This window comes from Pristiophorus japonicus, chromosome 19 (genome assembly GCF_044704955.1).
Source record: "Pristiophorus japonicus isolate sPriJap1 chromosome 19, sPriJap1.hap1, whole genome shotgun sequence".
Taxonomy (NCBI): Eukaryota; Metazoa; Chordata; class Chondrichthyes; family Pristiophoridae; genus Pristiophorus; species Pristiophorus japonicus.
The window spans coordinates 43,904,358-43,919,194 of NC_091995.1; the positions used below are offsets into that span (position 1 = coordinate 43,904,358).

At 67.7% G+C, this 14,837-nt stretch overlaps 1 protein-coding gene across 1 annotated transcript in view; it reads left to right on the top strand.

Moving 5' to 3' along the window:
* The first annotated feature begins 4,175 nt into the window (after positions 1 to 4,175).
* Positions 4,176 to 14,837, top strand: part of LOC139230193 (E3 ubiquitin-protein ligase TRIM39-like) — a 22,781-nt gene continuing 12,119 nt past the window's right edge. Inside the window, exon 1 of the mRNA XM_070862034.1 lies at positions 4,176 to 4,733. Coding sequence (XP_070718135.1) covers positions 4,176 to 4,733 — 558 coding nt within the window. The remainder of the gene's footprint in view (positions 4,734 to 14,837) is intronic.

Below are 14,837 nucleotides of genomic sequence, written 5' to 3' on the forward strand. Positions count from 1 at the left end.
CTGGGGGGGAGGGTGTGACCTCAGTCACTGGGGAGGGGAGGGTGTGACCTCAGTCTCTGGGGGGGAGGGTGTGACCTCAGTCTCTGGGGGGCAGGGTGTGACCTCAGTCACTGGGGGGGGGGGGAGGGTGTGACCTCAGTCTCTGGGGGGGGAGGGTGTGACCTCAGTCACTGGGGAGGGGAGGGTGTGACCTCAGTCACTGCGGGGGGAGGGTGTGACCTCAGTCACTGGGGGGGAGGGTGTGACCTCAGTCTCTGGCGGGGAGGGTGTGACCTCAGTCACTGGGGGGGGGAGGGTGTGACCTCAGTCTCTGGGGGGGGAGGGTGTGACCTCAGTCACTGGGGGGGAGGGTGTGACCTCAGTCACTGGGGGGGAGGGTGTGACCTCAGTCACTGGCGGGGAGGGTGTGACCTCAGTCACTGGGGGGGAGGGTGTGACCTCAGTCTCTGGGGGGGAGGGTGTGACCTCAGTCACTGGCGGGGAGGGTGTGACCTCAGTCTCTGGGGAGGGGAGGGTGTGACCTCAGTCACTGGGGGGGAGGGTGTGACCTCAGTCACTGGGGGGGGGGGAGGGTGTGACCTCAGTCTCTGGGGGGGAGGGTGTGACCTCAGTCACTGGCGGGGGGAGGGTGTGACCTCAGTCACTGGGGGGGAGGGTGTGACCTCTGTCTCTGGGGGGGAGGGTGTGACCTCAGTCACTGGCGGGGGGAGGGTGTGACCTCAGTCACCGGGGTGGGGGGGAGGCTGTGACCTCAGTCACTGGGGTGGGGGAGGGTGTGACCTCAGTCTCTGGGGGGGGAGGGTGTGACCTCAGTCTCTGGGGGGGGGAGGGTGTGACCTCAGTCACTGCGGGGGGGAGGGTGTGACCTCAGTCTCTGGGGGGGAGGGTGTGACCTCAGTCTCTGGGGGATCAGGTGTGACCTCAGTCACTGGGGGGGGAGGGTGTGACCTCAGTCACTGGGGGGGGGGAGGGTGTGACCTCAGTCACTGGCGGGGGGGGGAGGGTGTGACCTCAGTCTCTGGGGGGGAGGGTGTGACCTCAGTCACTGGGGGGAGGGTGTGACCTCAGTCACTGGGGGGGAGGGTGTGACCTCAGTCACTGGGGGGGAGTGTGTGACCTCAGTCACTGGCGGGGGGGGAGGGTGTGACCTCAGTCACTGGGGGGGAGGGTGTGACCTCAGTCACTGGGGGGGGAGGGTGTGACCTCAGTCACTGGCGGGGGGGGAGGGTGTGACCTCAGTCACTGGGGGGGGGAGGGTGTGACCTCAGTCTCTGGGGGGGAGGGTGTGACCTCAGTCTCTGGGGGGGAGGGTGTGACCTCAGTCACCGGGGTGGGGGGAGGGTGTGACCTCAGTCTCTGGGGGATCAGGTGTGACCTCAGTTGAATGTCAGTGGGTAGCACCCTCGCCTCTGGGTCTGAAGGCTGTGGGTTTAAGTCCAACTCCAGCGACCTGAGCACGAAAACCCTCGGCCGACATTCCCACTGCAGTGCTGAGGGAGTGTTGATCTGTCGGACGTGCCGTCATTCGACTGAAACGTTAAACTGTGGCCCTGTCTGCTTTCTCAAGGAGATGTAAAAGCACTCATGGCTGGGGCAAGTGTGACATGTGGGGGTGGGGAAGGTGAGGTGTCTGAATGAGCCTATATATAACTACCTCCTTGCTAGTTATATGCACATTCGTATTGTATATGTGCAAATGCTAAAATATGGGCTGCTCAAAAAATCTTGCCTGGCTGAGTCTGCAACCTAATTATTCCTTCCTGGCCACTTTGCTGCGTTCCCACACTGTGTCCCCCAGGGTTTGGTTAAGGACATATGTTCACCCAATGTAACTGTTACAGACAACCTCAAAAATGTGGATTCTTTTTGTTGATAATCTGGCAGGGGGAATCACCCGCGCTTTATGGAAAGCATCTGAATTTCACTCAGCTGAAATCGGTTTGATGAAGGGCGGGAAATCCTGCTCCCAACAGGCAGTGAAGGCATCAGTCTCCCTCGGTAAATCAGGGGATATTTCTGAAAGCTCTACTTGTGAGGTTACTGATAATCCATAAACCCAGGCATGCAACCTTACTACTGCCACTTCTACCATCTTCTAATATGAGCACTTTTCATGTGTGGACAGGAACACAGCTGAAATGCACTACACAAACTCCTGGGCCGAATCCTGCTTGTTGAATCACAGCAATTCTTTCAAAGTTGCTAAATATCTAAGGGTGAGTCAAGCTGTGGATTCATTTCCAGTAAGAATTGGCTGCTTATTTGGCTGAGTGACAAATGGCTTTTGCAACAGTACATGGGGTGGAGGTTGGGTAAAGAATATAGAAAGAAGAACTTGCATTTAAAAAGCACCTTTCACAACCTCGGGACGTCCAAAATGCTTTACAGCCACTTTTGAAGTGTAGCCGCTGTTGTAATGTAGGAAACACAGCAGCCAAATTGCACACAGCAAGCTCCCACAAACAGCAATGTGATCATGACCAGATAATCTGTTTTTTTGTTATGTTGATTGAGGGATAAATATTGGCCCCAGGACACTGGGGATAACTCCCCTGCTCTTCTTCGAAATAGTGCCATTGGATCTTTTACATCCACTTGAGAGAGCAGACAGGGCCTCGGTTTAACGTCTCATCCAAAAGACGGCACCTCCGACAGTGCAGCACTCCCTCAGCACTGCAAAACTTGTTGGGGATAGTCATTGACTGACACTTGTGTGGCGCAAATGTTAGTTGGCACTTATCAACCCAAACCTGAATGTCGTCCAGATCTTGCTGCATGTGGGCATGGACTGCGCCATTATCTGAGCAGTTGCGAATGGAACTGAACATTGTACAATCATCAGCGAACACCCCCACTTCTGACCTTATGATGGAGGGACGGTGATTGATGAAGCAGCTGAAGATGGTTGGGCCGAGGACACTGCCCTGAGGAACTCCTGCAGCGATGTCCTGGGGCTGAGATGATTGACCTCCAACAACCACAACCATCTTCCCTAGTGTTAGGTATGGCTCCAGCCAGTGGGGAGTTTTCCCCCTGATTCCCATTGACTTCAGTTTTACTAGGGCTCCTTGGTGCCACACTCGGTCAATTGCTGCCCTGATGTCAAGGGCTCTGTAAAGAGTAAGAGAAGTCCACTGGCCCCGATATTAACTTCAGCCACTGGGGGCGATATTAACCAAACCCGCACATCGGGAAACTGATCAGATCGGGTTTAGACCTCTCTCCCTTGCAGTCAGTGGGGCGTGATATCAGGTGGATGTAAAACCGGTGTCCTCCCCTGATCCCATGGGTTTCCCGCCCAGAGACTAAGGTTCGAAAGACTAAAAGTAGGGAAGTCCTGCTACACCTGTACAGCGTATTGGTGAGACCACACCTGGAGTATTATGTACAGTTTTGGTCTCCTTACCTGAGGAAGGATATACTTGCCTTTGAGGGAGTGCAATGAAGGTTCACCAGACTGGTTCCTGGGATGGGGGGATTGTCCTATGAGCAGAGATTGAGTAGACTAGGCCTATATTCTCTCGAGTTTGGAAGAATGAGAGGTGATCTCATTGAAACATACAATATTCTTACAAGGCTTGACAGGGTGGATGCAGGGAGGATGTTTCCCCTGGCTGAGGAGTCTGGAACCAGGGGTCACAGTCTCAGAATAAGGGGTCAGCCATTTAGGATTGAAATGAGGAGAAATTTCTTCACTCAGAGGGTGGTGAATCTTTGGAATTCTCTACCCCATGGGGCTGTGGAGGCTCAGTCATTGAGTATATTCAAGACACAGATCGATAGATTTTTGGATATTAAGGGAATCAAGGGATATGGGGAGAGTGCAGGGAAGTGACGCTTCAGTCGAAGATCAGCCATGATCTTATTGAATGGCGGAGCAGGCTCGAGGGGCCGAATGGCCTCCTCCTGCTGCTATTTCTTATGTTCTTATAAGGAAATGTTAGGGCAGATCCCGTCGATTTCAATTGGGGCTCTGTTTTAATTTCAAAAGAAACTCCCTCCATTTTATATGTAACCCCCGACCTCACACCCCAACCCCACCCACCCACACTGTTGGCCACCTGTTTGATACACGAAAATCGGGCTCGGAGTAAGCTGAGCGCTCGACCCGATCCTGTCTGTCTCAGGCTGATAAGCGACTGGAATGGGTTAACTGGCAAGAGCCAGGGTGGGGGATGAAACTGAAAGTGGTTTTCAACACAATTAAAAAAAAATCCCCGCACATAACTGCGTTTCAAAGGGCGGGAAGATTCACAAAGGACAATGTCGTGCAGCCGGCAGGTCCTGTGCCTGGCCGAGGAGCTGAACTGCTCGGTCTGCCTGTCGCTGTTCGTGCAGCCGGTCAGGCTGGAGTGCGACCACAACTTCTGCCGCGCCTGCATCACCAAGTGCTGGGAGGGCGAGGGGGCCGAGGCGGCGTGTCCCGAGTGCCGGGCCGTCATCCCCAGCCGGGCGCCGAAGGCCAACCGCGTGCTGGCCAACCTGGCCGAGAGGCTGCGGGAGCTGGAGCTGGAGCAGGGGCGGGAGCGGGAGCAGCGGCTGGAGCGGGGCAACGGGGGGAGCGGGAATGGGAGCGGGAGCAGCGGCACCCCACACTGCCCCCGGGGCACCAGGAGGGGCTCAAGCTGTTCTGCGAGGACCAGCAGCAGCTGAGCTGCTCCATCTGCAGAGACGAGCCTGAGCACGCGGGTCACAGCTTCCTGCCACTCCAGCGAGCCTCCGACAAGTACAAGGTGGGACTGCCAGGCAGGGGCTGCCGCAGGGGGTGGGAAGTAGGGCTCTGGGGGGTTATTGAACTGAACTCGCTGGGCAGCAATCCCAAGGGATCTTTTCTCTCTATTTCATTCCAGTCTTCCTTTCCCTCACTGTTATTCCATTTCCGAAGCTAAATTGACTTTGATTAACCCCCACCTGCACTCCACTCACCACTCCCACATCCTGCACTCCCTCCCTCCTCCCTCTCCCACACTCCTCCTCTCGCTCACCCCCTCCCCCTCCCGCTCCCGTACTCCACTCCCCCTCTTCTTCTCGCACACCCCTCCCCCTCCCACACTCCCCGTCCCCCTCCCGCACTCCACTCCCCCTCGCCCTCCCCCTCCCACAGTCCACTCCCCCTCCCGCACTCCACCCCCCCTCCCTCTCCCACACTCCCTCTCCCTCCCACTCCCCCTCCCTCATTCCCACTCCCTCACTCCCCCTCCCACTCCCTCACTCCACTCTCCCTCCCACTCCCTCACTCCCCTCCCCCTCCCACACTCCCCCTCCTCCTCACACACTCCCCTCCTCCTCCCACACAGCCCTCACACACTCCTCCTCCTCCTCTCGCACTCCCCTCCCGCACTCCACCTCCCCCTCTCCCTCCGGCACTCCCCTCCTCCCCGCAGCACTCCCACTTCCACTCCCGCACTCCCACTCCCCCTCCCCCCCCTTCCCCTCAACCCGCACTCCCCTTCTCCCTCCCGCTCTCCCCGTCCCCTCTACCTCCCGCACTTCCCCTCCCGCTCCCGCACTCCCCCTCCCGCTCTCCCCATCCCCTCCCGCTCTCACCCTCCCCCTCCCGCACTCCCCCTCCCCCTCCCGCTCTCACCCTCCCATTCCCGCGCTCCCGCTCCCCCTCCCGCACTCCCCCTCCCCTTCCTGCACTCCCCCTCCCCTTCCTGCACTCCCCACCTCCCTCCCGCTCTCCACTCCTGCTCCCGCACTCCACCCTCCCTCTTCCGCACTCCCCGACCCCCTCCCCTCCCCCTTCCGCACTCCCGCTCTCCCACTCCCACTCCCGCTCTCCCCCTCCCACACTACCCTCCCCTCCCGCTCTCCCCCACCCCTCTCCCTCCCACACTCCCCTCCCACACTCCCCTTCCCCCCGCAGCACTCTCCCTTCCGCTCCCGCACTTCCCCCTCCCCCTCCCGCACTTCCCCCTCCCCCTCCCGCACTCCCCCTCCACCTCCCACACTCTCCCTCAACCTCTCCTACCCCCTCCCGCACTCCCCCCTCCCTCTCCCCCTCAACCCGCACTCCCCCTCCCTCTCCCCCTCAACCCGCACTTCCCCTCTCTCTCCCCGTCCCCTCCCCCTCCCGCTCTCCCCCTCCCCCTCCCCCCCGCTCTCCCCCTCCCGCACTCCCCCTCCCCCTCTCGCTCTCACCCTCCTCCTCCCGCACTCCCCCTCCCGCTCTCCCCCTCCCATTCCCGCACTTCCCCTCACCCTCCCGCACTCCCCCTCCCCTTCCTGCACTCCCCCTCTCCCTCCCGCTCTCCCCTCCCACTCCCACCTCCCCCTCCCGCACTCCACCTCCCCTCCCGAACTCCCCCTCCCACTCTCCCCCTCCCACTCCCACACTACCCCTCCCCTCCCGCTCTCCCCCCCCCACATTCCCCCTCCCCCTCCCGCACTCCCCCTCCCCCTCCCGCACTCCCCCTCCCCCTCCCCTCCCGCTCTCCCCCTCCCCGGCCCCTCCCGCACTCCCCCTCCAACTCCCCCTCCACCTCCCGCACTCCCCTTCTCCCGCTCACCCACTCCCCCTCCCGCTCTCCCTTTCCCCTCCCGTACTCCTCCTCCCACACTCCCCCTTCCCCTCCCACTCTCCCCCTCCCGCACTCCCCTCCCCCTCCCCCTCCCGCTCGCCCCCTTCGCCTCCCCCTCCCACACTCACCCTCCCCCTCCCGCACACCCCTCCGCCTCCCGTACTCCCCCTCCCCTCCCTCTCTCGCACTCCACCTCCCCTCCCTCTCCCGTACTCCCCCTCCCCCTCCCGCACTGCCCCTTCCCCCGCTCTCCCTCTCCCCCTCACCTTCCCGCACTCCCCCTCCCTCTCCCGCACTCCCCCTCCCCCCGCACTCCCCCTCCCCCCGCACTCCCCCTCCCGCAACCCCCCCTCCCCCTCCCGCTCTCCCCCTTCCCCCCTCCCGCACTCTCCCTCCCCTCCCATACTCCCCCTCCCCCTCCCGCACTCCCACCTCCCCCTCCCGCACTTCCCCTCCACCTCCCCCTCCCACACTTCCCCTCCACCTCCCCCTCCCCTCCCCCTCCCGAACTCCCACCCCCTCCCGCTCTCCCCCTCCCCCCTCCTGCGCTCCCCCTCCCCCTCCTGCTCTCCCCCTCCCCTCCCGCACTCCCCCTCCCCCTCCCGCACACCCCTCCCCTCCCTCTCTCGCAATCGCCCCCCGCACTCCCCCTCCTCTCCCCCCCCCGCACTCCACCTCCCCTCCCCCTCCCCGCACTCCACCTGCAACTCTCAAACTCCCCCTCCCCCTCCCGCACACCCCCTCCCCCTCCCGTAATCCCCCTCCCCTCGCTCTCCCCCTCCCGCTCCCGCACAACCCCTCCCCCTCCCGCTGTCCCCCTCCCGCTCCCGCTCTCCCCCTTCCCCTCCCACACGCCCCCTCCCCCTTCCACCTCCCGCACTCTCCCTCCTGCACTCTCCTCCCCCTCCCGCACTCTCCCTCCCCCTCCCTCTCCCGCTCACCCCTCCCCCTCCCGTACTCTCCCTCCCGCACTCCCCCTCCCCCTGCCTCTCCTGCTCTCACCCTCCCCCTCCCCCTCCCACACTCCCCCCCCGCACTCCCCCTCCTCCTCCCGCTCTCACCTTCCCCTCCCACACTCCCCCTCTCACTCTCCCTCCCCTCCTATACTCCCCCTCCCGCACTCCCACCTCCCCCTCCCCATCCCCCTCCCGCACTCCCCCTCCCCTCGCCCTCCCGCACTCCCACCCCCTCCCGCTCTCCCCCCTCCCCCTCCTGCGCTCCCCCTCCCCCTCCCGCTCTCCCCCTCCCTCTCCTGCTCTCACCCTCCCCCTCCTGCTCTCACCCTCCCCCTCCCGCACTCCCCCTCCCCCTCCCGCTCTCCCCCTCCCGCACATCCCTCCCCTCCCTCTCTCGCACTCCCCCCCCCGCACTCCCCCTCCTCTCCCCCCCCCCCAGCACTCCCCCCCCCCTCCCCCTCCCTCCCGCACTCCCCCTCCAACTCCCAAACTCCCCCTCCCCCTCCCCCTCCCCTCCCCCTCCTGTACTCCCCCTTCCCTCGCCCTCCCGCTCTCCCCCTCACGCTTCCGCACACCCATTCCCCATCCCGCTCTCCACCTCCCCCTCCCGCTCGCCCCCATCCCCTCCCACACTCCCCCTCCCGCACTCCCTCTCCCTCTCCCACACTCCCCTCCCCCTCCCGCTCTCGCCCTTCCACCCCTGCACTCTCCCTCCCATCCTCCACCTCCCTCTCCCGCACTCCCCCTCTCTCTCCCGCACTCCCCCTCCCCCTCCCGCACACCCCTCCCCTCCCTCTCTCGCACGACTCCCCCTCCCTCCCGCACTCCCCCTCCAACTCCCAAACTCCCCCTCCCCCTCTCCTCCCCCTCCCGCTGTCCCCCTCCCGCTCCCGCTCTCCCCTTCCCCTCCCACACGCCCCCTCCCGCACTCTCCTCCCCCTCCCGCTCTCGCCCTTCCACCCCAGCCCTCCCCCTCCCATCCTCCACCTCCCCCTCCCATCCTCCACCTCCCCTCCCCCTCCCGCACTCCCCCTCCCCCTCCCGCACTCTCCCTCTCCCGCTCACCCCTCCCCCTCCCGTACTCTCCCTCCCGCACTCCCCCTCCTGCTCTCACCCTCCCCCTCCCGCACTCCCCCTCCCCCTCCCACACTCCCCTTCCCGCACTCCCCCTCCTCCTCCCGCTCTCCCCCTCCTCCTCCCGCTCTCACCTTCCCCTCCCACTCTCCCTCCCCTCCTATACTCCCCCTCCCCTCCCCCTCCCGCACTTCCACCTCCCCCTCCCCATCCCCCTCCCGCACTCCCTCTCCCCTCGCCCTCCCGCACTCCCACGCCCTCCCGCTCTCCCCCTCCCCCCGCACACCCCTCCCGCTCTCTCCCTCCCCTCCGCACTCCCCCTCCCGCACTCCCCCTCCCGCACTCCCCCTCCGCCTCCCGCACACCACTCCGTCCCCTCTCTCGCACTGCCCCCCTCGCATTCCCCCTCCTCTCCCCCCCCGCACTCCCCTCCCTCCCGCACTCCCCCTCCAACTCCCAAGCTCCCCCTCCCCATCCCGCACTCCCCCTCCCCTCCCCCTCCTGTACTCCCCCTTCCCTCGCCCTCCCGCTCTCCCCCTCCCACTTCCGCACACCCATTCCCCATCCCGCTCTCCACCTCCCCCTCCCGCTCGCCCCCATCCCCTCCCACCATCCCCCTCCCGCACTCCCCCTCCCCCTCCCACACTCCCCTCCCCCTCCCCCTCCCGCTCTCTCCCTTCCACCCCTGCACTCCCCCTCCCATCCTCCACCTCCCTCTCCCTCTCCCGCACTCCCCCTCTCTCTCCCGCACTCCCCCTCCCCCTCCCGCACACCCCTCCCCTCCCTCTCTCGCACTACCCCCCCCGCACTCCCCCTCCTCTCCCCCCCCCCCGCACTCCCCCTCCTCTCCCCTCCCCCTCCCGCACTCCACCTCCCCCTCTCCCTCCGGCACACCCTCCCCCCCGCAGCACTCCCCCTTCCGCTCCCGCACTCCCCCTCCCCCTCCCGCACTCTCCCTCAACCTCCCCTACCGCCTCCCGCACTCCCCCTCCCCCTTCCCCTCAACCCGCACTCCCCTTCTCCCTCCCGCTCTCCCCGTCCCCTCCCCCTCCCGCAATCCCCCTTCCCCTCCCGCTCTCCCCATCCCGCACTCCCCCTCCCCTCCCCCTCTCGCTCTCCCCATCCCCTCCCGCACTCCCCCTCCCCCTCCCGCTCTCAACCTCCCCCTCCCGCTCTCAACCTCCCCCTCCCGCACTCCCCCTCCCCCTTCCGCTCTCACCCTCCCATTCCCGCGCTCCCGCTCCCCCTCCCGCACTCCCCCTCCCCTTCCTGCACTCCCCATCTCCCTCCCGCTCTCCACTCCTGCTCCCGCACTCCCCCCTCCCTCTTCCGCACTCCCCGACCCCCTCCCCTCACCCTCCCGCACTCCCCCTCCCCTTCCTGCACTCCCCCTCTCCCTCCCGCTCTCCCACCTCCCCCTCCCGCACTCCCCCTCCCGCTCTCCCCTCCGCCTCCCGCACTCCACCTCCCCTCCCGCACTCCCCCTCCCGAACTCCCCCTCCCACTCTCCCCCTCCCACTCCCACACTACCCCTCCCCCTCCCGCATTCCTCGTCCCCCTCCCCCTCCCGCACTCCCCTCCCCTTCCGCTCTCCCCCTCCCACATTCCCCCTCCCGCACTCCCCCTCCCCCTCCCGAACTCCCCCTCCCACTCTCCCCCTCCCACTCCCACACTACCCCTCCCTCTCCCGCATTCCTCGTCCCCCTCCCCCTCCCGCACTCCCCTCCCCTCCCGCTCTCCCCCTCCCATATTCCCCCTCCCCCTCCCGCACTCCCCCTCCCGCACTCCCCCTGCCCCTCCCCTCCCGCTCTCCCCCTCCCCTGCCCCTCCCGCACTCCCCCTCCAACTCCCAAACTCCCCTTCTCCCGCTCACCCACTCCCCCTCCCGCTCTCCCTTTCCTCCTCCCGTACTCCTCCTCCCACACTCCCCCTTCCCCTCCCACTCTCCCCCTCCCGCACTCCCCTCCCCCTCCCCCTCCCGCTCGCCCCCTTCGCCTCCCCCTCCCACACTCACCCTCCCCCTCCCGCACACCCCTCCGCCTCCCGTACTCCCCCTCCCCTCCCTCTCTCGCACTCCCCCTCCCCTCCCTCTCCCGTACTCCCCCTCCCCCTCCCGCACTCCCCCTTCCCCCGCTCTCCCTCTCCCCCTCACCTTCCCGCACTCCCCCTCCCACTCCCCCTCCCCTCCCGCAACCTCCCCCTCCCGCTCTCCCCCTTCCCCCCTCCCGCACTCTCCCTCCCCTCCCATACACCCCCTTCCCCTCCCGCACTCCCACCTCCCCCTCCCGCACTTCCCCTCCACCTCCCCTCCCCCTCCCGAACTCCCACCCCTTCCCGCTCTCCCCCTCCCCCTCCCGCGCTCCCCCTCCCCCTCCCGCTCTCCCCCTCCCCTCCCGCACTCCCCCTCCCCCTCCCGCACTCCCCCTCCCCCTCCCGCACACCCCTCCCCTCCCTCTCTCGCAATCCCCCCCCGCACTCCCCCTCCTCTCCCCCCCTGCACTCCACCTCCCCTCACCCTCCCGCACTCCACCTGCAACTCTCAAACTCCCCCTCCCGCTCCCGCACACCCCCTCCCCCTCCCGCTGTCCCCCTCCCGCTCCCGCTCTCCCCCTTCCCCTCCCACACGCCCCCTCCCCCTTCCACCTCCCGCACTCTCCCTCCCGCACTCTCCTCCCCCTCCCCCTCCCGCTCTCGCCCTTCCACCCCAGCCCTCCCCCTCCCATCCTCCACCTCCCCCTCCCATCCTCCACCTCCCCCTCCCGCACTCCTCCTCCCCCTCCCGCACTCTCCCTCCCCCTCCCTCTCCCGCTCACCCCTCCCCCTCCCGTACTCTCCCTCTCGCACTCCCCCTCCCCCCTCCCTCTCCTGCTCTCACCCTCCCCCTCCCGCACTCCCCCTCCCCCTCCCGCTCTCCCCCTCCCACTCCCACACTCCCTCTCCCGCACTCCCCCTCCTCCTCCCGCTCTCCCCCTCCTCCTCCCGCTCTCACCTTCCCCTCCCACACTCCCCCTCCCACTCTCCGTCCCCTCATATACTCCCCCTCCCGCACTCCCACCTCCCCCTCCCCATCCCCCTCCCGCACTCCCCCTCCCCTCGCCCTCCCGCACTCCCACCCCCTCCCGCTCTCCCCCTCCCCCCGCACTCCCCCTCCCCCTCCCGCACTCCCCCTCCCCCTCCCGCACTCCCCCTCCCCCTTCCGCTCTCCGCCTCCCCCTCCCACACTCCCCCTCCCGCACTCCCCCTCCTCCTCCCGCTCTCCCCCTCCTCCTCCCGCTCTCACCTTCCCCTCCCACACTCCCCCTCTCATTCTCCCTCCCCTCCTATACTCCCCTCCCGCACTCCCACCTCCCCCTCCCCATCCCCCTCCCGCACTCCCCCTCCCCTCGCCCTCCCGCACTCCCACCCCCTCCCGCTCTCCCCCTCCCCCGCACTCCCCCTCCCCCTCCTGCGCTCCCCCTCCCCCTCCCGCTCTCCCCCTCCCTCTCCTGCTCTCACCCTCCCCCTCCTGCTCTCCCGCACTCCCCCTCCCCCTCCCGCTCTCCCCCTCCCCCTCCCGCACATCCCTCCCCTCCCTCTCTCGCACTCCCCCCCCCCCCCCCCGCACTCCCCCTCCTCTCCCCCCCCCGCACTCCCTCCCCCCCTCCGCCTCCCTCCCGCACTCCTCCTCCAACTCCCAAACTCCCCCTCCTGTACTCCCCCTTCCCTCGCCCTCCCGCTCTCCCCCTCTCCCCCTCACGCTTCCGCACACCCATTCCCCATCCCGCTCTCCACCTCCCCCTCCCGCTCGCCCCCATCCCCTCCCACACTCCCCCTCCCACATTCCCCTCCCCCTCCCCCTCCCGCCCTTCCACCACTGCACTCTCCCTCCCATCCTCCACCTCCCTCTCCCGCACTCCCCCTCTCTCTCCCGCACTCCCCCTCCCCCTCCCGCACACCCCTCCCCTCCCTCTCTCGCACTACCACCCCCGCACTCCCCCTCCTCTCCCCCCCCGCACTCCCCCTCCCTCCCGCACTCCCCCTCCAACTCCCAAACTCCCCCTCCCCCTCCCGCACTCCTCCTCTCCTCCCCCTCCCGCTGTCCCCCTCCCGCTCCCGCTCTCCCCCTTCCCCTCCCACACGCCCCCTCCCCCTTCCACCTCCCGCACTCTCCCTCCCGCACTCTCCTCCCCCTCCCCTCCCGCTCTTGCCCTTCCACCCCAGCCCTCCCCCTCCCATCCTCCACCTCCCCTCCCCCTCCCGCACACCCCCTCCCCCTCCCGCACTCTCCTTCCCCCTCCCTCTCCGCCTCACCCCTCCCCCTCCCGTACTCTCCCTCCCGCACTCCCCCTCCTGCTCTCACCCTCCCCCTCCCGCACTCCCCCTCCCGCTCTCCCCCTCCCCCTCCCGCACTCCCCCTCCTCCTCCCGCTCTCACCTTCCCCTCCCACACTCCCCCTCCCACTCTCCCTCCCCTCCTATACTCCCCCTCCCCTCCCCCTCCCGCACTCCCACCTCCCCCTCCCCATCCCCCTCTCGCACTCCTCTCCCCTCGCCCTCCCGCACTCCCACCCCCTCCCGCTCTCCCCCTCCCCCCGCACTCACCCTCCCCTCCTGCGCTCCCCTCCCGCTCTCCCCCTCCCGCTCTCTCCCCTCCCCTCCGCACTCCCCCCTCCCGCACTCCCCCTCCCCCTCCCGCACACCCCTCCGCCCCCTCTCTCGCACTCCCCCCTCGCACTCCCCCTCCTCTCCCCCCCCGCACTCCCCCCCTCCCCCTCCCTCCCGCACTCCCCCTCCAACTCCCAAACTCCCCCTCCCCATCCCGCACTCCCCCTCCCCTCCCCTCCCCTCCCCCTCCTGTACTCCCCCTTCCCTCGCTCTCCCCCTCCCACTTCCGCTTGCCCCCATCCCCTCCCACACTCCCCCTCCCGCACTCCCCCTCCCCCTCCCACACTCCCCTCCCCTCCCGCTCTCGCCCTTCCACCCCTGCACTCCCCCTCCCATCCTCCACCTCCCCTCCCTCTCCCGCACTCCCCTCTCTCTCCCGCACTCCCCCTCCCCTCCCGCACACCCCTCCCCTCCCTCTCTCGCACTACCCACCCCCCGCACTCCCCCTCCCCCTTCCCCTCATCCCGCACTCCCCTTCTCCCTCCCGCTCTCCCCGTCCCCTCCCCCTCCCGCACTCCTCCTTCCCCTCCCGCTCTCCCCCTCCCGCACTCCCCCTCCCCTCCCCCTCCCGCTCTCGCCCTTCCACCCCTGCACTCCCCCTCCCATCCTCCACCTCCCACTCCCTCTCCCGCACTCCCCCTCTCTCTCCCGCACTTCCCCTCCCCCTCCCGCACACCCCTCCCCTCCCTCTCTCGCACTACCCCCCCCGCACTCCCCCTCCTCTCCCCCCCCCCCCGCACTCCCCCTCCTCTCCCCTCCCCCTCCCGCACTCCACCTCCCCTCTCCCTCCGGCACACACCCCCCCCCGCAGCACTCCCCTTCCGCTCCCGCACTCCCCCTCCCCCTCCCGCACTCTCCCTCAACCTCCCCTACCACCTCCCGCACTCCCCCTCCCCCTTCCCCTCAACCCGCACTCCCCTTCTCCCTCCCGCTCTCCCCGTCCCCTCCCCCTCCCGCACTCCCCCTTCCACTCCCGCACTCCCCCTCCCCTCCCCCTCCTGTACTCCCCCTTCCCTCGCCCTCCGCTCTCCCCCTCACGCTTCCGCACACCCATTCCCCATCCTGCTCTCCACCTCCCCCTCCCGCTCGCCCCCATCCCCTCCCACACTCCCCTCCCGCACTCCCTCTCTCCCTCCCACACTCCCCTCCCCCTCCCCCTCCCGCTCTCGCCCTTCCACCACTGCACTCTCCCTCCCATCCTCCACCTCCCTCTCCCGCACTCCCCTCTCTCTCCCGCACTCCCCTCCCCCTCCCGCACACCCCTCCCCTCCCTCTCTCGCACTACCCCCCCCCGCACTCCCCCTCCTCTCCCCCCCCCGCACTCCCCCTCCAACTCCCAAACTCCCACTCCTCCTCCCGCACTCCCCCTCTCCTCCCCCTCCCGCTGTCCCCCTCCCGCACTCTCCTCCCCCTCCCCCTCCCGCTCTCGCCCTTCCACCCCAGCCCTCCCCCTCCCATCCTCCACCTCCCCCTCCCATCCTCCACTCCCCCTCCCCCTCCCGCACTCCCCCCTCCCCCTCCCGCACTCTCCCTCCCCCTCCCTCTCCCGCTCACCCCTCCCCCTCCCGTACTCTCCCTCCCGCACTCCCCCTCCTGCTCTCCCCTCCCCTCCCCCTCCCCCCGCCCTCTCCCCCTCCCCC